Raw genomic sequence first — 24,292 nt, forward strand, 5'->3', positions numbered from 1 at the left:
TTACTAAACGTCGCCAAAATCCTCTATTTGCAACTAGTGCTGTGGCCTCATTTAGTTCTATACCTCTTATCTTTAAATTGTTAGAAACTGAGTCTAACCATCATCGTCTTGGTCTCCCTCTACTTCTCTTACCCTCCATAACAGAGTCCATTATTCTCCTAGGTAACCTATCCTCCTCCATTCGCCTCACATGACCCCATTTAGTATTAAAAACTTCATTTTTTGTCCGTATTGACTCAAGATTTTACATGACCCCACCACCAAAGCCAGTTTATGCGTACAGCTTCATCCATCGAGTTCATTCCTAAATTAGCCTTTATCTCCTCATTCTGAGTACCCTCCTGCCATTGTTCCCACCTGTTTGTACCAGCAATCATTCTCGCTACTTTCATGTCTGTTACTTCTAACTTACAAATAAGATATCCTGAGTCCACCCAGCTTTCGCTCCCGTAAAGCAAAGTTTGTCTGACAACAGACAACAGCTGACTTTCTTCTTACAGAATACTGTTGATCACAACTGCGAGCTCACTGTATTAGCTTTACTACACCTTGATTCAATCTCACTTACTATATTACCATCCTGGGAGAACACACAACCTAAATACTTGAAATTACCAACCTGTTCTAGCTTTGTATCACCAATATGACATTAAATTCTGTTGAATCTCTTACCTATTGACATCAATTTAGTCTTCAAAAGGCTAATTTTCATACCATACTCATTGCACCTATTTTCAAGTTGCAAGATATTAGACTGCAGGCTTTCAGCACAATCTGCCATTAAGACCAAGTCGTCAGCATAGGCCAGACTGCTTACTACATTTTCACCTAACTGAATCCCTGTCTGCCACTGTATATCTTTCAGCAGATGATCCATGTAAACTACAAACAGCAAAGGTGAAAGATTACAGCTTTGTCTAACCCCTGTAAGTACCCTGAATCAAGAACTCATTCTATCATCAATTCTCACTGAAGCCAATTGTCAGCATAAATGCCTTTGATTGATTTTAATAATCTACCTTTAATTCCATAGTCCCCTTGGTACACTGTCATATGCTTTCTCTAGATCTATGAAACATAAACACAACTGCCTATTCCTCTCGTAGCATTTTTCAATTTCCTGGCGCATACTGAAAATCTAATCCTGACAGTCCTTCTGTGGTCTGAAACCATACTGGTGTTTATTCAACTTCCTCTCAACTACTGACTGCACCCTTCTTTCCAAGATGCCAGTGAATATTTTGCCTGGTATACTAATCAATGAGATACCTCGATAGTTGTTGCAACCCTTCCTGTTCCCTTGCTTATAGATAGGTGCAATTACTGTTTTTGTCCAATCTGAAGGTACCTTACCAACACTCCATGCTAGTCTTACTACTCTATGAAGCCATTTCATCCCTGCCTTCCCACAATACTTCACCATTTCAGGTCTAATTTGATATATTCCTGCTGCTTTATGACAATGGAGTTTATTTACCATCCTTTCCACTTCCTCAAGCGTAATTTCACCAACATCATTTTCCTCCTCCCCATGAGCTTGGCTGTTCACAACACCACCAGGAAGATGTCCTTTTACGTTGAGAATATGTTCAAAATATTCCCTCCACCTGTCCAGTGATTCCCTGGGATCTATTATGAGTTCACCTGAATTACTCAAAACACTGTTCATTTCCTTTTTCCCTCCCTTCCTAAGATTCTTTATTCCTGTCCAGAAAGATTTCCCTGCTGCTTGACCTAGACTTTCCAGGTTTTTACCAAAATCTTCCCATGACTTCTTTTCAGATTGAACAACTATTTGTTTCGCTCTGTTTCTTTCATCTACGTACAAATCCCTGTCTCATTGGCCCTTGTTTGGAGCCATTTCTGATAAGCCTTCTTTTTACATTTACAAGCTGCTCAGATAGTGGTCTGTATCATCAAAAAATCCCCAGAAAACTCGTACATTCCTAACAGATTTCCTGAATTCAAAGTCGGTTAAGATATAGTCTATTATGGATCTGGTACCCCTAGCCTCCAATGTGTAGCGGTGAATAGCCTTATGCTCAAAGAATGTATTCGTAACAGCTAGACCTATACTAGTACAGAATTCCAGCAAACGCTTCCCATTCCCATTAGCTTCCATATCTTCCCCACATTTACCAATCACCCTTTCGTATCCTTCAGTTCCATTTCCAACTCTTGCATTGAAATCGCCCTTTAGCACTATGCTATCCTTGCTGTTGACCCTGACTACGATGTCACTCAATGCTTCATAAAACTTGTCAACTTCATCCTCATCTGCACCCTCACATGGTGAATACACTGAAACAATTCTCGTCCTAATTCCTCCAACTGCCAAGTCTACCCACATCATTTGCTCATTTACGTGCCTAACAGAAACTGTGTTGCGTGCAGTGGTATTCCTGATAAACAGCCCTAACCCATACTCTGCCGTTCCTTTTCTAACACCCGTCAAGTACACTTTATAATCTCCTATCTCTTCCTTGTTATCTCCCCTTACCCGAATATCACTTACTCCTAACACATCCAGATGCATCCTCTTTGCTGACTCAGCCAGTTCTACTTTCTTTCTTCCATAAGCCCCATTAATATTGATAGCTCCCCATCGAATTTGATTTCATTCGTCAAGTTGTTTCCAAGGAGTCCCTTGCCTGTCAAATGGGAGTGGGACTCCGTTACTTCCATCGGTCCAAGGCTTGCTTAAAATGTTCTGAGCTCGGTAAATTCATGAAGCATGATGCCACCCTATTTACACATAGTCCAAGTGAGGATCTCTCCTCTAATGGGTTATGGACTACCGGTGGATTGTATAGTCCTAGCCGCCTGAGCACAAGGAAGGCCATGACTCAGAATATGTCCGAGATGCCCACTCCCATTCCATAGCAACTGGTATCCCGACTCTCGGGACCACTTACTAGGCCACTCAGCCGTTGCCCATGGTTCACGAACTAGGACATGACTACAGTAACCCACACCATGAAATGTACATAGGTCAGTGACGTGTCGCTTGTGAGTGAGCACTAAGTTAGTAAAATAAAACGTGACGTGACGTGACTTTGTGAGGACACCAGTAATGATATTATCTCTCAGGCTCATAGTTAGTCTGTGGCCATAGAGAAACTTCTCAAATTACTTTGGAATTGCACCACTTCCACCAATCCAATAAAGCAATGCAGACAAATATCTACAAACCTTTACTAGCCATTAGATCTTATATACAGGGTACAAGGGTACATCTAAACATTTATAACAAATGTTGGGTGATGATTCCTGGGATCAAAACACGAAAAAATGTCCCTGTGATCATATGTGCTACAATGTGACAGTATTGCATATGGCCTGTACCAAACTGACTTTTTGGTCGTCCATTTTGTCCACCAACAAGGGCACATTTGGAAGAGATTGCATCATAAACTTGCATGAAACACACATGTGAGCAGTTGAATATCCCCTTGGTACAGCTGTTAATAATCATCACAATGTGTGATGTGGTATTATCCATGATCTGTCGATCAGCCCATACATGCTACAAATATATTAGAATGGACCAGCATATCTGACCTACTTGAGGGACACACTGCCTGTACTACTGGAACATGTGCCCCTAACAGTTCACCACACGATGTAGTTTATGCATGACACGGCTCCAGCACACTTCCGTTTGCATGTATGCTGGATTTTGGACAACAAATTTCCATGACTGTGGATCAGGCATCAAGGTCCAGTACAGTGGCCTGCAAAAAAAAAAATAAAAAAAAAATTCACTAACCTCTTCATCTGTATGGAGTTAACTACGGTTTGGTTTATTCCAGTATTGGTGTCTCAGGTTGTCCAAGGTATCTTTAAAATAATTCTTTGTCTGCCCACATCTCAAATGTTTAGAATTCTTTATGATGTATTGATGAATGTCCAAGCCTCAACACAATACAGCAAATCAAGTGGTCAGTTTTGAGCAATTGTTATCTTGGCTTGTAGAAATTTCCTCTGTTTTCTGTAAAGTATTCCTAACCTGCACAATTCTGGAATGTATTTGTTGCCGATCTTGGAAAAACCCTGAAGATAATCTTGTTTCTAACTATTGATCATCCATTTTGTCTTCTTCTGTATTATGAAGCTACTCTTAACATGGAGAACAGATGCTACTTGATGGATTCCAGTGGCATTTTCTCCACCACAGCGACCATCACCCCACACAAAGGTGTTCATCTGCCCGAAGCTTAGGGGCTCAAGTTAGTTACCGCTGTCCAACACTCGGTGACCATTCATCAGTTGCCTCCAATACAGGGAAGCAAACATCGAGGGGAGATCAAAACAATGTAATGTTATACAATGAACATATGTCCTACAACTGACCGTTACCGAGTTACATGCAACAGAGTTACATCACAGGAGATGCTCAAAGTGTCCGCAATGAGCAGCCTTAACCGTTGACTGGCGAAGCCGCTCAAATATACCTAGGTCCTGGCAAACAATTGCATAGGCATTATTGATTGGCTGTTCCAGGTCGATGATGTTAACCATGTGTTAATCATGTGTTCCAAAAAATAAAAGTCCAGTGGATTAAAGTCAGAAGACCAGGCAGGCCAATGTACTGTACCTTGATGTCTGATCCACAGTCATGGAAATTTGTTGTCCAAAATCCAGCATACATGCAAACGGAAGTGTGCTGGAGCTGTGTCATGCATAAACTACATCGTGTGGTGAACTGATAGGGGCACATGTTCCAGCAGTACAGGCAGTGTGTCCCTCAAGTAGGTCAGATATGCTGGTCCATTCTAATATCATTGTAGCATGTATGGGCTGATCAACAGATCATGGATAATACCACATCACACATTGTGTGCAAAGCACTGATGATTATTACAATAGGCGTTAGCCTCAGTGCAGGTGAATGGAAAAGCACAGAAAGCCATTCTCAGTACAGCCAACAGTGGTGACCATGCAGAAGTATGAACAAGAAGAACGCTTTATTTGTATGCACTGCAATAAATACCTGCTGCTCCAAATAATTTTTCAAAGGAAAACTAATAAAAGATATGATCTTGGGCAAATAAGGATACTTTGGCTCCAGAACTCAATTCATTGGTTTGAATTAAGCACAATGTAATTTTTTTAAATGCAGATCATGTTAGAGATTGCTGAAATTCTAATAGCATAAATCAATTGAAGAAGAAGAAGAATGAGAAAAAGGAGGAGGAGGAAAAGGCGGTTCAGTCATGTTCCTATAAAATGTTATAATGTACAATATAAAACAGTTTGTGCTTAGCTAAATAAATCAATAAATAGTCATAGTCATCAAGTTACAATGCAATAAATAAAACAGTTTCATCTGTCATCATAGGCCTACTATATTTGTGAATACATAATAAACAAAAATCATATTTTTCTGGGGTTTATCTCCTGTATTAGTTGAACTAGCTTTAGTACAGTATTCTGTCGATGATGAACTCAATTTTACTATTCTTATATTTAATATGGTAGTACTCTGAATTCTGTATCTGGCAGAAATGTACTTGCAATAAGTAATTTTATAAATCTGATATGGACTGAATTTTGGAGACTTGCAAAATTTCTTCAGAGATTCCATAAAGATTCACTAATGACAAAAACTGCGTTATTTAACAGGTATCTAGAAAAAAAAGTAAATATTTAAATAAATAAATAAGTTAAAAAATAGGAAGTATATATTTTACCACTAAAAATAATCTTGTTGATAATATTTTGTTTAAGAATAAACACTTATGTTTACTACTCAGTGAATGTTCTCTCCAGTTTTATACACCATGACCACCTGATCTAATGAAGTTTTATATATATATAATGAAACTTTTCTTTATAATGGCCAGCTGCAAATTCACAGCAAAAATATCATTTAGGTATAAACTGAGTCATGAACATAGTACAGTATGTACCAACATGTAGTACAAAAATATTACTGAAATTAACAAGAATTTGTTGCACACAAATTGAGATCCCTTAACATCAAACTACGGAATATAAAAGGTAAGAGTTTCATAGGCGGCAATATGTTTTGCAGTCATTATGTGTAACGATGACCTGGAAGCATTAATGTGACATTAATGTATCTTATAGTTTGGAGACACTCATCAGACTGATGAGCTGTTGTGCCAAAGAGTACTACTGGAATTTGTTGTTGTTGTCTTATGAATGTAAATCTTTAGTGTTCGAATTATTCACTGATCAGAAATATTGAATCTAAGTATGAATTGACAAACAATTTCATTTTAAGGAAATGTAATGCATTTTACAAATCTTAGTTACTCTGAGCATGATACATACCATCCTTCATAAGTATTATCCTGCAACAGTGTCTAAAATAGAATGATTTCTGAAAATTTGAATTATATCATTGGAGATATGTACATATTAAACTTCAAGGTGACAGCAATGATAATAATAAATATATTATTAATATTTCTTTTACTGATATCACCCTCATCATCATCATCTCCACAATTATTATTATTATTATTATTATTATTAGCTTATAGTTGAGGTCATATCTGAAGTTCATAATGGTGATTTTAAAGACGTTTATAATTTTGTTCAGGTTAGAAAATGAAGGTGCAACCTCATCATTTATTGTCAGTTTTAGTGAATGATATTTTAGAAGTATTACCCGTATCCCTCAGATGGTATGAGAGTTTAGTTTGAGGAATGTTTGCCTTGCCCGCCGCCGCCCTCGCTGCTCACCATCTCGCTGCTGCCGCTCGAGCTCAGAGTTGTGTTCGAGCCGTATGGGTCGAGAGAGCTCTGTACCGACATGGAACGGCCCTGGCCGGACCGCCTCACTCGATTTGGGGAGAGCTTGGCGGGGTCGACACTTGTGGGGTCTGCCTGCAACACACACCGATCTGTAGGCACGGTAACATCAGTCATGCACACAGTCAACCTACAAGGAAAGTTGAACATCAGTAATCATTATATCTGGTTGCATTTCTTTCAAATAAATTAATAAAATATTGTTTCTATTATTTAGGCATAATTCTATAAACTTTTTCATAGCTTTAGTTGAGTGTGGTATGGTGTATTCCATGAAAAGTACTAGGAATTCAGTGGTTTATAATCAGGCTCCAGTGAGATTTTCTGGCTATCATAAGTGTGGTTTATCCCTTGGATTTTCCTTACTTACCCAAAATAATTGCAGAAATAGTATCCTGTCTCAAGTATCAATCTTGGGCCAAAATAATATAGCTACACATACTGCTAGAGGGATCATACTCAGTACTGGTTACAGAGTGCTCTGGCGGAGTTGCGGGAAGAATGTATCTCGCTGAGCTGAAGACTCACGCCACAGTTACAGCAAAAAATATCATTGCATCGTGTCATCAAGATATGAATTGGTGTTATGGAAGTTGAAATAAAATATAAGATTGAGTACATACACTACCAAAATAGTGGCAAATCAACAAAGAATAAAGCACAGAGACTAGTTGAGAGTGGCTGCATGTTACAAGTTGGAGAAAGACAAACTGTTTCAAGTTGTACACTTACTGACTTTGATGTAAGACAGGCAAGTGTCAGTAAATACCTGTACAAGATTACAGTTGAAGTAATTATGGTAGCTCACTATTGTTAAATATAGTATATTTTACATTTTAATTTTATTTGAGCCAATGAAATCTTTGATATTTCAAATTTCTATTGCAGCTTGACAATCAACTAAACTGTGTTGATTCAAATTGTGACTGTGTGGCTGGTAAACATGTATGTGCCAATACACAGTACTGCAATTCTGATTCAGGATTTAGTAAGATAAATCTGCCACAAGAATAGGGGAAACCAAATTTGAAAACAGCTGGTATATAATATTATCACCTTAATTATGTAATAAATTGAAGTGCTCACAATTTGATTAATACAGTGTAGATTTTATATGTTCTATGTATGTATGTTGGGTATTCAGCTCGAAGGCTGGTTTGATCCTCTGCAGCTCTGCCAACAGCTGTCATAAATAGCCTAGGTGTCACTGAAGAGGTGTACTGGGGAAATGAGGAGTGAGGTAGTTTACCGTTGCTTTCCTCACTGAGCCAGCAGTTGCTATTACATATTAGTCTGCCAAGCCCACTGAAATACATGCACCAACCGACCCTATGAGTGATATTTTCACACCATTCATAACAGGGACTGGCTGCATAAGGAATGGTATTGCTAGCATCACTCATACCTCAGTCACTTTCATATTGTCAAAGCCAAGGATGAGACTGAGACCGGTCAATGAATGTAACAAATTTGATATAGCCCATACTAGAAGACATAGTGCACAGTAAACACTACACCTCGCCAGCAAAGGCATTTATATGTTCTAGGGTTCGTAAAATATGCAAAAGGGAAGAAGGCTGAATATCTCTTTCCAAGAAAAGGGCGAGAACTGATAAGGTTGCTGTTGTTACCATCGATGAAGTAGAAGAATCTGATCTAGATAATTCACTTTGGACTGAAATGATTAGAGAGGAGCTGAAAACAGAGTGTGAATCAGTAGCCAAATGTTTATGCAAAGAATTGTGCAACTATAGTGTGACTATTGGCATAAAAACATTTTTTAATAAACTCATAAACGAGTTGCTACAACTTCAAAACGCACCCATAGTGTTCAGTTCTTAAGATTTTGTTTTAAGAGATGACTTTTATACTTCTAATATTATGGTAACAACAGAATATATACTTGATATTGTATTTAAAACTCACGTTTCCAAGTGAATGTGATGAATGATTGAAGGTGCAGTCACTACGTATTTCTGCTTCAAGTCAAGCCCATTGGACCTGTAGAACGTGGAGCCCTCATAAATTAGCAAAAATATTCCTTGCAGAAACCCCCATGGCTCATAGAAATCTCATTTATGGCAAGGCTATCGAGGGCATTGCCCTGAAAGAGTACTCCTCTTCAATAAGATTGGAATTTCTAACCTCGGGGGTAGTAATACACCTTAAACAACCCTGGCTTTCTGCTACACCAGACAGGTTGGTTCTAGGAAAGGATGGACATATTTCCAAGGTTCTAGAAATCAAGTGTCCGATTTTGTGCAATAACAGATCAATAATTGAACCTCTTGACACCATAAATGTTCAATACTTGCAGAGAGACTCAGGGGTAATTTGAGACTGAAAAACAGTTATATCTATTATAGTCAGTGGCAAATACTGTTGAAATGTACAAGACTTCAGGAGCTAAATTTTTATGTATATTCAATTCTGGGTTCTGTTATTGTCCCTGTGAACTATGATTGTTCCTTTCTTGAAACATCCATTCCTCTTAAACGAACAAGAAACACAGAAACTCATAAATATGAACCCAGGACTTCCAAAAGCAAGGGCTATGCCCAAACTACATAAAAAGGACGTAGATAGATAGATAATGCCTTTATTGTGGCGAAGTTAGGGCTCAAAGCCCTCTCTTACACTTAACCACTAGATGAGTATACATTTACATAACTTATGATTTTGAATACAAACAAAACAAATGATAATAATAATAATAATAATAATAATAATAATAATAATAATAATAATAATAATAATGAAAGAGTTCTTAATTTTAAAATACACAAAATAACATACACTTAAATGATGTAACTGCAGTAATCCATTAATTCATCTCATTCATTCCTTCATTCACTCAACAATTATTTAGCAAGTCAGCGGGACCTACCCAGCAAATGCTCGCGGCAAGCCACTTTAAACTTGCAATGAGAAGGATTGTCTCTAATGTTCGCACGTAGTGAATTCCATGATCTAGACACAGAGATTATGAAGGAGCGGTTGTATATAGCAGTACGAGCAGTACGGTTTACAGGTATGGCAAGAGAGGAGCCAGATTTTGTATTGTGTTCATGATAGGACAAGAGGTAAGAAAAAGGTGCAGATAGTCAGGAGTATTAGTGGAAAGTACTTTGTGCAGAAGTGATAGCATGTGAAGTTCACGGTACTGGTGCACTCGAAGCCACGACAGCTCCTTATAATAAGGTGATATATGAGCATCATATCGCAGATTAAAGATATATCTTATGCAGCTGTTCAGGCTCCAGTCCAGTTTCTTGTTACTGTCGCAGATTATTTAAGTCAACACAGTGTCAATATAGTCAAGTGTAGGTAGTATAAGAGAGTGAATTATTTGCACTTTAAGTTGAACAGAGAATACATTAGCGAACTGTTTCAGGGGATATGAGCATTTATGTACTTTATTACATGTGCTTATCACCTGTTGAGTCCAGTTTAGAGTCTCAGTCATGATAATTCCTAAGTTGGTCACTGAAGTAGAGTAGGGTATGATTTTATTGTTTAAAATTATTGGGGAGATGTTCTGTTGCTTGAGTGAATATAGGTTTTTACTGGTACCGATAATAATAACTTGAGTCTTATTTGGGTTCATTAATAAACTGTTTTTATTTGCAAAGTCACTAAGATGTTGAAGGTCAGAATTTATTTTAGTAATTGCAGTATCAATATCACTCGGTTTTGAATGATAGTAAATCTGTACATCATCCACGTACACTTGCAATTTGCAGAATTTAAGAGCTTTTGATATATCATTAATTTGGATGATAAATAACAGTGGTCCGAGAACCGACCCCTGAGGGACATCCTGAACTCAAATTTCCAACTGTCACACGTTGCCGGCGATTTTCAAGGTAAGATGAAAAGAAACCAAGTGATACACTATTAAAATTTAGCTCTCAAAGTTTCTGCAGTAGTAACTGCGGAGGTACAAAAGTCCTATATATAAAACTTCTCAATTTATTCATAAGTTTCTGACACAAAATTATGTTTTTTACACCAAAATTTCGATAAAAATCTCCAGTGAATTTTGCAAGGTAATTAAAGATTTTAAATTAATTTCTTCTCATATAACATGTTCCTTTGATAATAAAGATACATATTTATTTATTTCATACCACCAACAGAGATGTTTCTCCAATTACAGGTGGCTTAGTCATTATGCATTAATTATTAAAAATAACAATTGTTAGAAAGAACTTAATATCTAAAAATAAAAATATACAACATTATTAACAAGTAGAGTAGCAAACGGAATTTACAGCACATTAATACTTTTTCAAGTTTAAATACACTTACTGTAATATCTAAAAATTAATTTAAAAAGTAGACTTTTTCAGGTTCGAAGTGGACTTATGACCTAAAATACTTAATATCTAAAAATGAATTAAAAATTAGAAAAACAGAAACATAAAATAAATTAGGAATTAGGATCTACAAAAGGTATAACTCCAATCTTAGACTGACACCAGTTAAATAATTAAATCTTAAGTGCAAATAGACATTAGTAATGATAATTTGTTTGCAGTTTTCCCTAAATTTTCTTCATCTATATGAAATTATATGAATTTAAATAAAATAAAACACAAAAATGAAACACAAATTAACCAAGAAATAAGTATAAATATAGTACTTATATACACCTATAGGGTAAACCTTCAGAAATAGTGAACTGAACTCAAAGTGCCCAGCATAGTGTGACCATTACTTCAACTGTGTGCCTTCTTCAATAATTTTACATAATAATTGTATCTAACAGCAAAGTCTAGATCAAGATCAGGAAATTTTTGAGCTGTGACGTTATAAGTAGTGCACATTCTGAACAGTGGTGAGCTTCTATAAAATACTGTTTTAGAAATCGGAAGAAACAAGAGATGTCTGTGTCTTAAACTTCCTTTCCGGGTATTGAACGAGAATTGTTGTAGAAAGTAACTGTTATCTACCACATTATTGATAACTCTATGGAGGTATTTTTGATCATTTATTATACGTCTGTTTAATAATGAAGTGAAGTTAAATTCTTTCAGGAGATCTTTATAGTGAATTATGCTGCTAGGAACAAACCTGTTATATTTTTAAAAGTAAAGATAACGTACAAAATGTTTTTGAACTTTCTCCACATGGTTTTGATAAGATTTGTAAATGGGAGACCAAATTACCGACGCGTACTCAAGTTTGGACCTCACAAGTGTGTTGAACAAAAGTGTGAGGGCTTGGACATTATTCAGCTCTCTGGTGTGTCGGATTAAGAAGCCCAGTTTTTTGTAGGCATCATTAATTGTGTCATAAATGTGTGAGTTAAACGACAAATTGTTTGTGATGCGTACTCCTAGATCATTAATTGAATTAACCTGCGTCAGTAATTCGTTGTTGATAGAGTACACGTGTTCTTTAGGGAATTTTCCATGTGTAATTTTCATGAAGCAACATTTCTTTATATTGAAATGTAAATTATTTTCTATACTCCATTCGTATAATTGATTTAAATCGCTTTGAAGCTTGTCGATGTCTCCATCACATTTTATTTCTTTGTAAAGTTTCACATCATCCGCATATAAAAGGCAGTTTGAAAACTTAACCTTAGATGGGAGATCGTTGACATAAACATTAAACAGCAACGGACCCAGGTTTGAACCCTGTGGAACACCAGAATAGACAGAAAAAATGTCTGAATTACAATTGCGATATGCTACATACTGTTGCCTGTCTCTAAGGTAAGATGAAATCAGTGATAGCATTGGCGAAGTCATTCCAAATTCAGAGAGCTTTTCCAATAAAATATCGTGATCAATTTTGTCAAAGACTTTTGAAAAATCCAAGTAAATTACATCAACATTTCCCTGCCTATGTAGAACATTAAAAGAATACTGCGCAAAATTAACAAGATTGCTTATTGTTGATCTACCAGGCATAAAGCCATGCTGATATTTACTTATAGCCCTCTTTACATGAGCGAAAATACGACAATATAAAATTTGTTCTAGGATTTTGCACGGAGCGCATAAAATACAGACAGGTCGATAATTCTCAATCATCTTATTGTCCCCAGATTTAAAGATTGGACAAACTCTCAATATTTTCCACGCTTTGGGAAATGTCTGCTTCTTAAGTATCAAATTATACAGTCTCAGAAGAGGAATGAGTAACACTTCAGAACATGCTTTTAGGATGTAGGGAGGTATCCCATCAGGGCCACATGATTTTTGGACTTTAATTTCATAATAGCTGCTTTATATTCACTTGTGGTTATAAATTCTACTCCTAGGGAATCGTTTACCAGTAATCGCGGTGTATCAGGAATAGCGTAAGAAGGTGGAGAAGAAGAATAAACAGATTTAAAGAACGTTGCAATACCATTGGAGATACATTGACTATTACCTAGCGTTATACTATTAAGTTTCATACTCTGTAAGGGTGGATCTTTTTGAGTTCGCTTATTTTTAATAAAATTCCAGAATGATTTAGTATCTTTCGTGATGTTGTTTTGAATTTCAGAGATATAACGATTGTACGCTTTGTTGATAAAGGTTTTAACATATTTCCTGAGTTGTTTATATATTTGTTTACTATGATCAGAATTTTTTTTGTCGTCTTCTATGCAATTCTTTCAACTTAATATTATGGATTATTTCCGAAGTAAACCAAACCGGGTATTTAGTTCTCCAAAAAAATGCTCTTTTAGGGACCGTGGCTTCAAATACAGAATTTACTTTCACGTAAAAATATTCTACTGCTTCATCTACATCTTCGATTTTTTCCAACTCAGACCAGTCCGTTTCTCGAAACATGTTATATATACCAAGAAAATTTGCTTTCTGAAAATCATACGCTATAGTACGAGTTTGCTTTATTCGATCACGTTCACCTCTTGGTTCTAGAAGAATTGTTAGTGCAGGGTGGTGAGGATCTTCTGGGACTAACGGATATTGCTCTCTACTCACAGTAACACCACTTACATTAGTTAAAATGAGATCAAGAGTTCTATCATTAACATTCAAAACATTCTTGAGAGATTTCAATTGATACAGAGACATAAAATTAGCTAGGGACTTGTATGCGATTCCACCATTTAACATATCATAATCTGAACTAACTATCAATGGAAGGTTGAAATCGCCTACAAGTATGATATCCTGGCTTTGAAGTTTTTCATTAGTTTCAAATAAATTATAAAATGTTAAGTATGTTTCTAGATCACTGGCAGGTGGAAAGTATACAGATACAATGTAGTATGTATGATGGTGCAACACTATTTTAACACATACTGCCTCAATATCCTTAAATTTTACATCTAGTTGCTGTGACATGATCTCCTGATTGACAGCAATAAGTACTCCTCCTCCCCTCTTGGTACCCATTCTATCTCTACGATAAACATTATACCTATTATCCAAGAGTTCACTATTGCTGACGTCACTACTCAACCATGTCTCGGAAATTAACAATATATCATGTTCTGAATCAGTACTATTTACGCAAAATTCATTTAGTTTGGTGTTGAGTCCTCTCACATTCTGATAATAAATAGAAATTATATTAGAGTCCATTATGAGTTTGAGAGATAAGTCATTTTAGTTTAACCTGCTGACGTCTTCAAGTGTTTTCAGATTATACACGTACTGGTCCTCTTCCCGCTTGCGAAGCTTTATGTTGCCTGAAGGATCAACCCACAAATACGTGTAGTTCTTCTCATTCTTCAATCTGCGCGCATGTCCAAGAATCTTCTTACGATAAGGAGTTAAGTTCTGGTTTATGTAGATTATTCCATTACTTGGAAAGCCAAGCTGGGATGCGTTCAGATTCCTCTTCACTTTACGTCTCCGAATAAAGTTTTCTTTATCTGTTCTCCGCACAAACTTCACAATGATTCCCGCTGAAGACTGATGGGGTTGTTTCTTTAATCTGTGGCAGGTGTCGATCATTTCGTTATTCACTTCAATGTCCAATGCTCGACCTAACACCTTCACTAATTCCAGCGTGTCTTCTGTTTTCGTTTCAGGAATTCCATGAATTTCGATGGAATTCCTCCTACCATACTGGTCTAAATCGTCAAGCTGCAATGTTACATTATTAAGCTGCGTTTTAAGTTGCAGGTTCTCCTCTTTCAGTTTGTCAATGTTTTCTAAGCACAGCACTATTTCTTTTGATTGTTGCTTAATTAGCTCCGCGGCGGTGTCAAGTTTCTCATGAGTTAATTCTAAACTCTTGCCCAGTTCCCGTTCTGTTTCCATGTTCTTTATTTTCACGTTCTCTAGTTCCGTCTTTACACTTTCCATCTCTGTTTTTACTTTCGCTACTTCATTCTTCAACTCAGCTAGTAGTTGGTAGATATCACTAACAGATGGCGCCTGGGCTTTATCACGACTGGCTACAACCTGACATGTCTTACACTTCCATAACCGTCCCTCCGATTCTATAATGTCCACATCCTGTTCTGTTAAATCAACACATTTGCTGTGGTACCAACCCTGACATGCTCTGCACTTAATTTTCTGTGAACTATTCCGTTTGCCAATAGTTTTACCACATTTTACACATGAATTCATAGCGGAGAACTTGCGAAACGGCGAATCGATAGTTCAACGGCGATAGTACTCCCTTAGTTTGATATTGTCTGTTGGTAACAGTGCATTCACTACTCTTTGTTTACATCTAACCTACACAATCCGTACTCACTTTATTTGGAATTTTACTGTTCTTTCAGAATTTTGATGCACACGTATTTATCAGTCTGATAGTAAAATGCTAATTGTTAAAAGTACATACCTTTCTAGCTGCATACACAAGGTATAACACACTGAAATTACACAGTTTGAGGGAGCTTCACCGCCACACAACTACCTACCACCACACCATAATCTATACTAATATTCCTATAAAAGACACCATCAAGATTATCAAAACAAATCTATTAGATCACAAACATATCAGTATACCAGAAATAGAAGACTTCATAACTATCCTGAAGTTCGTGCTTAATCGCAATTTCTTTTCTTTCAGTAATAAGATATACCAAAAAGATGGGCTCCAAATGGGAGCTCCAGCTTCAGGGATTTTAGCCAACATATACCTAGATCATCTAGAACACACTCGAATATTAGGTCACATCAAAGGACTGGACCTTTGGATATGCTACGTTGACGATACTTATGCCATAATAAATAAGGAATTCAATGACAGTCACAATACTCTGAACATCTTCAATGATTTGGACCCTAAAATTAAATTTACAATAGAAGAAGAAGAAGAAGAAGAAGAAGAAGAAGGTTCACTCAATTTTTTTAGATATCAAAACAATTCAGTATTTTGTAGGCAGCTGGCTGGCAGTTGACTCAACAGGGTTAGCACCTTCTTAATAACGCAGAAAAAGGTGTACCAACTCAAAAATGAAATTTGTCAAGGCAGCACAAAGTTCATCTAAATTGCAAGCAGAATAGCAGTAAGAAGTGTAGACTAATCACAGGAGAATCTGCAGTTCATCTCACAATAATAATAATGTTATTGGTTTTATGTCCCACAAACCACTTTTATGGTTTTCTATAATGGGCCCTGGGTATGATTTTTTATTAGTGTATATGGATACTGCTAGGCTGAGTGGCTCAGACGATTAAGGCACTGGCCTTCTAACCCCAACTTGGCAGGTTCGATCCTGGCTCAGTCCGGTGGTATTTGAAGGTGCTCAAATATGACAGCCCCGTGTCGGTAAATTTACTGGCATGTGAAAGAACTCCTGCGGGACTAAATTCCGGCACCTCGGCGTCTCCGAAGACCTTAAAAAGTAGTTAGTGGGACGTAAAGCAAATAACATTATTATTATTATATGGATACCCAGATTTTCTGAAAAGATGCATCCTCTGTGGGTAAAACATCAGTTTCCTCTTTCAGAAGAAGCAGTTTCAGCCTTTAGATCCTTAAAGAATGATGAGACTAAGGCCACAGTTGCAACTATCAAAGATGATGCAGCTTTCAGAGTAGAGACAGATGCATCAGATTTTGTAATAGGAGCAACTTAGAGTCAAGCAGGATGTCCTATTACATTCTTCTCTCAGACATTAAACGAAACTCAACAGAGACACTCATAGAAAAGGAAGACTAATTGAAAGATTACATATGGATTTTACAGGTTCTCTACCAATGAATTCAAGAAATCAGTACCTCCTTACCATAGTTGATGAATAGTTGAAGACCTGTCTGTGTCAGTGTGACATATGACAAATTGTAAAGAAAAAACTTCATTTACGTCACATGAACTTAAATCATTCTTAACATCCCAAAACATCAACTAGTTATGTTGGTGTATCTGCCTAGTCAATACTGTACCAAATTAATCATGTAAAAGATTTAATTCATTATACACTCAAGAATAGATATTACATGTTTCAAGAATATATGAATTCTCTCCTTCAGCTATACAGGTTAAAATCACATATTTATGTAAAGAGATAGGAAAAGGAGGAGGGCCTCCACAAAAGTTAAAAATCCCAAAACATTGCAAATAGTTGAACAACTCCATACATTCCCCGAGGGAATAGCCCAGTTGAGATATATAATGGCATATACAGTAAAACCTATCCTCAGCGGAAACTCAAGGGACTGGAATTTTTTTCCCACTGTATGCAGGATTCGGGTATATACAGGTGGTTAAAAAATAAAATAGGAATTGAAAGTACATACCTCCGTTAGATAATCCAGCAGTACATTCATATTATTTTGTGTGATAGTAAATACAATAATAGCACTAATCACACACTTATATACACTAGTTCATCAGCACTAACACAAATCTGTTCTTGCTTAGAACTTCTTCACAGTGCACGGTACTACAGTCTGTTGTTAACTTGATTTAACAACGGATTGTAGTACCATGCACTGTGAAGTACACCTATTTCATACATATTACATGTTTTATAGAAATAATATCAATAGTAATACTTTACAGTACTGTCACTAACTTCTTCCGGTAATCCAGAATTGTACGCTGGACACAACTATCCCTGGTAGCATGGCTCTCAATTAAAATGTGACCATGGCAAATAATGTCGAACAATTCTGCATAATTTTTTGCTAGCCTAAAATGACTGAATATCTTTCATGGCTGATAGGGCATATCGCTAGGACTTCTCGTTACATAAATCATCTTCTTCATCGTCTTCGTTCTAGTCTTCATCGCCAATTTTTGTTTTCTTTCCTTGGAGGTGATGGGCGACAATCAATCAATCAATCAATCAATCAATCAATCAATCAATCAATCAATCAATCAATCAATCAATCAATCAATCAATCAATCAATCAATCAATCAATCAATCACCACTGATCTGCATTTAAAGCAGCTACCTAAGTGGTGGATACCCTATCTGTTGTTTACCTAGACTTTTCTTAAATAATTGCAAAGAATTTGGAAATTTATTGAACATCCCCCTTGGTAAATTATTCCAATCCTTAACTCCTCTTCTATAAATGAATATTTTTCCTATATTTGTCCTCTTAAATTTCTACTTTAAAAAACATTGTTCAAACTTATTTGTCTACCAATGCCATTCCACACCATCTATCCACTGACAGCTAGGAACATACCACTTATATAAAATAGTATAAAATTAATTTTTTCTGCCACCTATTCAATACAATCAATCATAAAATCAAGGTTTAATCCTCATTAAAATATGAAATGGTACATGTTTCACCACTTTTGAAGGGCATCATCAGCCATATCATCACCTCAAAACCGAACCAGGTACCTGTTTAAAATTTAACCTATGACTATTAGAAGAATTGTTAGGAACATTTAAGAATTTAACATTAATATGTAGGCGTTATGCAAGGAACTAGATTAGATATGAGAAGAATTAATATATTGGTGGCCAAGATATGACTTAATTAAACTAAATGGTACAAAATTACAATGATGAGTAATGCTCCAAGTTAAAATATTTTATAAGACTTAATGAGAGAATACATTCCAACGCAATGAAGTTTTTGGCATAATATTTAATCATATACTACGTTCATTTGTTAGTTCTTATTTTGAAGGAATTAATGTAAGTTCCAGTGTTTTTAGCTTGCAATTTGTAGAGATAGAAGTTACTTTTTTGTTGCAGTTCTAGTTAAAAACTATTTTTAAACTTTAAAATTAGTGACAACTTGATGAATTTGTTATGGTATCATTGGGCCATCTTCTTATGTCGTACTCTATTCCTATGTTGTTGGTGTGTCTTGCAGCTGTTATGATAATCTGATGTTAGCTTGTTGGTCGAAAAAGGGGGAATCAGGCTGTGGTGCAAGTTGTAAATATCATGCTGTCAGATGTATGTAAGCTCTGTAAAATGGAGAAATTTAAATTTAACGAAATTGAAGAAATGAAAGGGAATGAGGGGATGATGAATGAGTAGAATGTAAGTACTGCGGTGTTAACATTTAATTTTAACTCTGCTGGAATGCAGTGGCGAAGCTATTAGTTAATGAATGGGTAGGCAGGAAATCTTACCGTAAAGTTTTTTGTAGAGTAGTTTGAAACGTCGAGTTTTCTTGGTTACATGATGGTCAATCACACGGTTCTTCAATACTTGATCACTCATCAATTCCTTCACAAGCTTTTCCTTTATAGAAATTGTACTAAGACTGCTGAGTCTTGCGTTGTTCATTATGCAAGTATGTTCTTATCCTCTTCACAGTGCTCATACTCCTTTCAGAGAAAGCTGTGGTCACAGGAAATGTTAATATTAAACGAATCACTTTTGACTCTTCCAATACACTGGCTCAAGGTCATTGAGGTCAAAATAATGTAAAGGTTTGTTTTTCTATATCGGAATAAATGTTAATCAATTCATTTTCCAATCTTTCTCTATTAAAGAGGGGGTAAATATTCATAAGACTGTTCAGTTTAATAGCAAGTAAGCTCTCTTTGTAAACTGGAAGTGAGTTGGATCCAATAACTCAACAAACTGGATTCTTTCAAAATCGCCAAACCGTACTTCCATTTGCAAACTTTAAGGAGTCAAGAGCTTCATATGTTAAAATTTTGAGCTTTTTGAATGCCCTGTCACCTACATTTATCTCACTTTTTATTTTGCAACATGGTTTCATTGGTTATTTAATAACCAATTAAAATTCTGAGTTTCTGTTAGTTGTGTAAAGCAAGACTGACATTATCTGGTTGAAACTCACGTTGAAATAATGAGTGAAGTAGGCCACTTTGGGAACTTAACAAGTCTTTTGAATTCTCTAACATGTAAACCCTTCTCATCTTGAACTTGTCCGGCTCCATGGCTAAATGGTTCACAGGGGTCCCACGTTCGAACCACGGGGTTCGTATCTATGGTTCTTCAGAAAACCAAAGTTGTAATAAAATATTAAGATTACATTTAAGAAAATGAAAACAACTTCTGCCATTAAAATTCACAAAGAAAATTTAACAGGGAATATAAAAACAATTACAACAATCTTACAAGTAAAATAGAAAAGGAGCTTTACAGATTATTACATATAATTTACAAGGAAAATGACAAAGGAATTTGAAATTGATTGCAGAGGCCTTTAGAGTTGCTGTCTTCCTAATAGACATCAGCGAGAGACGCATAGCTCCAAACAGTATACACTAAATTGACGCAGGACAACGGGAGGCAACCCTGGATGGAAAATTAAATTTTACATTACACAATTAAAAAGGTTAAGGGAATTGCCTCCAAATGAAAAGGATATACCTATCTGATGAGCTAAGGCATTACAAAACAAAACTGTGATTCGATCCAAAGTTTTCACCAATGAAGAAGGTCATTATTCCGACCAATTAAAATAAATTACCATATGTGGATAAATTCTAGAGGTTTTGATTGCAAAACGCAGCAATTTCATTATCGAAGCCTCCACGTGGCAAGTACAGGGTGATACAAAAGGTTGTTTAACAGATTGCAAGTTACAACAAGCACACTACAGATCTCCAATCATCATCATCATCAGTTTTCCACTCCAGTTGCCTGGGTGTGGTTTACGAGCACTCTCCACCTCTGTCTGTCCATGTACCACTCTTCTCTCAAGACGACATCCCAGCTGCCTCCTCTTGTTCCTATGTACTATTTCACTTGGTCCAGCCATCTCTTCCTAGGTCTTCCTACCGGTCGTTTTCTGGCCACAACTGTGTGTAGCCATTGTTTTGTTGTCCTTCTATCGTCCATTCGTTTGACATGGACAAACCATTTCAAACGGGCCCTTGTCACTCTTTCATTCAGGGATGGGTACACACCAGCTTCCTCCCTTATTCTTTCATTCCTTACCCTGTCCCTTTTTGTCTTCTGTACCATAGTTTGTAGGAACTTCATTTCTGTGGCTTGTAGTTTGCTATCCACTTGTTGGGTTGTTGTGCAGGTTTCTAGGCCATATGTTATTATGGGGGTGAAGTATGATTGGAATAGAATCTGCTTTGATCTTAAGGGAACTTGTTCGTTCCAGAGGAGGTTCTGATCTCCAATGCCAAAATAAATGCCTTTCTTCCAACACTCATAATCTTTAAATAAATATAAATGTCTTTCTTGTGAGTCCTAAAAATTCTTATTAATATTTTTTTACATAAATTCACAACAACAACAAAAACAAATATTTCATTGACTTCCTCGATGATCACATCCACGTTATGAACTTCTCACCACCGGCAACAATTTGTGAAGTGTCAACTTTAAAGGATGGCATCATTTTTGTTTTCTCAAAAGATATTTTCAACCCAATCTTCACTGCTAATTTTCCTAGTTCCTCTACTTGAAATTTTGCTTCTTCTATACTATTTGCTAACAGTGCCAGATCATCAGTAAATGCAAGACAATTTAGTTGAATATTTCTTCTAATTTTAACAGTCGGAGGACATACCTTACTCCACTCACGCATAATTTTTTCCAGCACACAATTAAACATCAATAGGAATAATCCATCGCCCTGCTGAAGACCAGTATGAATTTCAAATGGTTTAGAGATTTCATTTCTGAACCTAACTTTAGACTTTGTGTTTTTCAGAGTGACCGCAGTAAGGTTAACCTTGGACTCAAAATAGTATAAACAATCAAAAGGAATTACCACATATCTGAAGAATGATATTAAGAGAAATAATTACATAGCCCTGTGTAAAGAAAGTGTCCTGGAACATGTCAAGTGTCCACTTAAGACAAGTGGAAGAGGCTAATGGTGATGTTCGTTATCTGGAATTCAAGGTGTCCACTTAAATGAAGCTAATTTAACATGTGTCTTATGTAAAATGAAGTCAGTTCCGTGAAAAAAAATGTCTGTATAGAGGGCCATCTGCTGAATAAAGAAGTCCGTGAGTGGCAGGTTAGAAAAGTATTGGAAAGGAATAAACATGTGTCAAATGAAGACATATAGAGAGAGGAACAAGAAAAGGAACAAATAATAGGATGAATATAATGGCAGGTCAGTGTGGAAAGAGGAATCAGCAGAAAGAGGAGACAAGGACAAACATGAAAACACAAAAGGAAAAAAATAAAATAAATCCAGAATAACCCAGGGAAAATGGAGCCTGTTTAGAAATCTTGTGGAACTGGATATATTCCAAGAAATTTCCCAACACATCCTTTAGAAGTTCTAACATACTCAGTACAATATTTCACTCCATGTCACATATAACATCATTAAGATGATAAATACATGTAGACAGAATTTACGCACCTGGTAAGCAAGAGCATTCATGATGATGCTGTATGGTACTAGCCCCAGAGGATGGACTTCCCTCATCAGAACATTGGCCGGGATCTTGTGGAACTGGATATATTCCAAGAAATTTCCTATCACGTCCTTTAGAGGTGTGTTCGGATTGTTGTCGCAGAACTTCTTGCCCCACATCAAGGCTGCCTACATTAGAAAAGAAGAAATTGTTATCTTTTATGGAAGATAGATTGAATGGTGATGTTTCTTACTTCTTCTAACCTGTTATGAATGAATTACATCATTGTTACAGAAAAAATTCAATGTAAACATTTTTTCCTGGCAAATTGATTGCTTCATGAAGTTTTGATTTCAAGCATTGCAGTCTATTCTGAATCAATAACACTCATAAGCAGCATCATGAGAATCAAAATAAATATCTCCTGGTAAACGTAGCTGAACTCTGACTCAACTGTCACCCTGAAAATACTTTACAGATGGTGGATCCAGGGAACCACAACATTATCCTTTTAATGCTGTAGCCTGACTGAATACCTGAGTCAGTAGAGCAGTCACTTTCTGAGCTCAAGTTGATAGGTTTGATTCTGGCTCAGTCAGGAGATATTTGAAGGTCTCATGCTGGTAGATTCACTGGCATGTAACAAGAACTCCTGCAGGATGAAATTCCGGCACTTTGGCATCTCAGAAAACCATAAAAGTAGTTTGTGGGACATAAAATCAATAACATTATTGTTATTGTGAGATGAACTGCAGATTCTCCTGTGATTAATCTACACGTCTTACTGTTATTCTGCTTGCCATTTAGCTGGAATTTTCTGTTGCCTTGATAACTTTCATTTTCAAGTTGGTACCCTATTTTCCTGCATTACTGAGAAGGTGGTAACTCTGTCCAGTCAACTGCCAGCTAGCTGCCTATAAAATACTGATTCATGTTCTGTGGTCATCTTCCCTACATGTACAAATGAACTTAATCTTTGCATGTGTTGGCTGGTAGCAAGGTAAGGGCAATCTTTGAAATGTAAAGATTATTTCTTATCTTTGCGACTCTTCCCCTGATTGAAGGAAATATTTTATAGGTTTTAAATTGTTATATAGGAAATATGTATCTGTTAGGATAGAAGCTTTGGGGTTTTCAACAAAATTATGTAGGGAATATCTGTGCTATTTTGTGAATTATAGGGCTAGTGTTGGTTTGCCTTGTGCAATTTTAAATGAAATATGACTTTCAATTAAATAAAAATGTTTTGTTATTTTTTTAATTATGCTTTCTCTTTCTTTTTGCAGAAACTTTGTATTTAATATATTCAGTACTGGAGACCTTCATGGGCATAGACGTCAGTTAGATAAGGCATTTAAGTGCTGATGCAAACAAACTCCACTTATATTTAGTCCATATATTTTGAACATCTCTTGCAATGGTAGGGGACTGAATGCACATGGTAAAGGAACGTTTTTTTCCTCCCTGTTAGTCACATAGAGCATAGATATAATCTTGAAGGACCCCCATTTATTTGTAGAACTAGGAATGCTTGCAATATACTTTCCCACTAGACAGTCAGCTTCTCTTTCTCATGGTCCATGGATGTTATGTTCATGAATGAAACCATGGTAAAAGAAAAACTCTCTGAGGAAGAACTTGTCAACATTTTATATAATGATGATTCAAGTGATGAACAGACCCTTGAATTGGAAGACTTGGGAAGTAATTGCAAAGATGAAATTCCTCCTTCTGAAGTTGATATGATGATACAAGAATGTGAATTGAGTGATACTAGTCATCCAAGTTACTGCCTGCCTGCTCTAGCGTTCACAGAGAATTCAGAGATGAACATT

At 36.3% G+C, this 24,292-nt stretch overlaps 1 protein-coding gene across 1 annotated transcript in view; it reads right to left on the reverse strand.

Annotated features, from left to right (window-relative positions):
• Positions 1–5,392: 5,392 nt before the first annotated feature.
• Positions 5,393–24,292, reverse strand: part of gprs (speckle type BTB/POZ protein) — a 173,596-nt gene continuing 154,696 nt past the window's right edge. Inside the window, exons 7-8 of the mRNA XM_067154117.2 lie at positions 22,463–22,645; positions 5,393–6,858 (exon numbers count right to left, since the gene is read on the reverse strand). Of these exons, the coding sequence (XP_067010218.1) occupies positions 6,667–6,858; positions 22,463–22,645 (375 nt within the window). The 3' untranslated portion in view covers positions 5,393–6,666. The remainder of the gene's footprint in view (positions 6,859–22,462; positions 22,646–24,292) is intronic.

The sequence above is a fragment of the Anabrus simplex genome, chromosome 1 (assembly GCF_040414725.1).
Source record: "Anabrus simplex isolate iqAnaSimp1 chromosome 1, ASM4041472v1, whole genome shotgun sequence".
In the NCBI taxonomy this organism is placed as follows: Eukaryota; Metazoa; Arthropoda; class Insecta; order Orthoptera; family Tettigoniidae; genus Anabrus; species Anabrus simplex.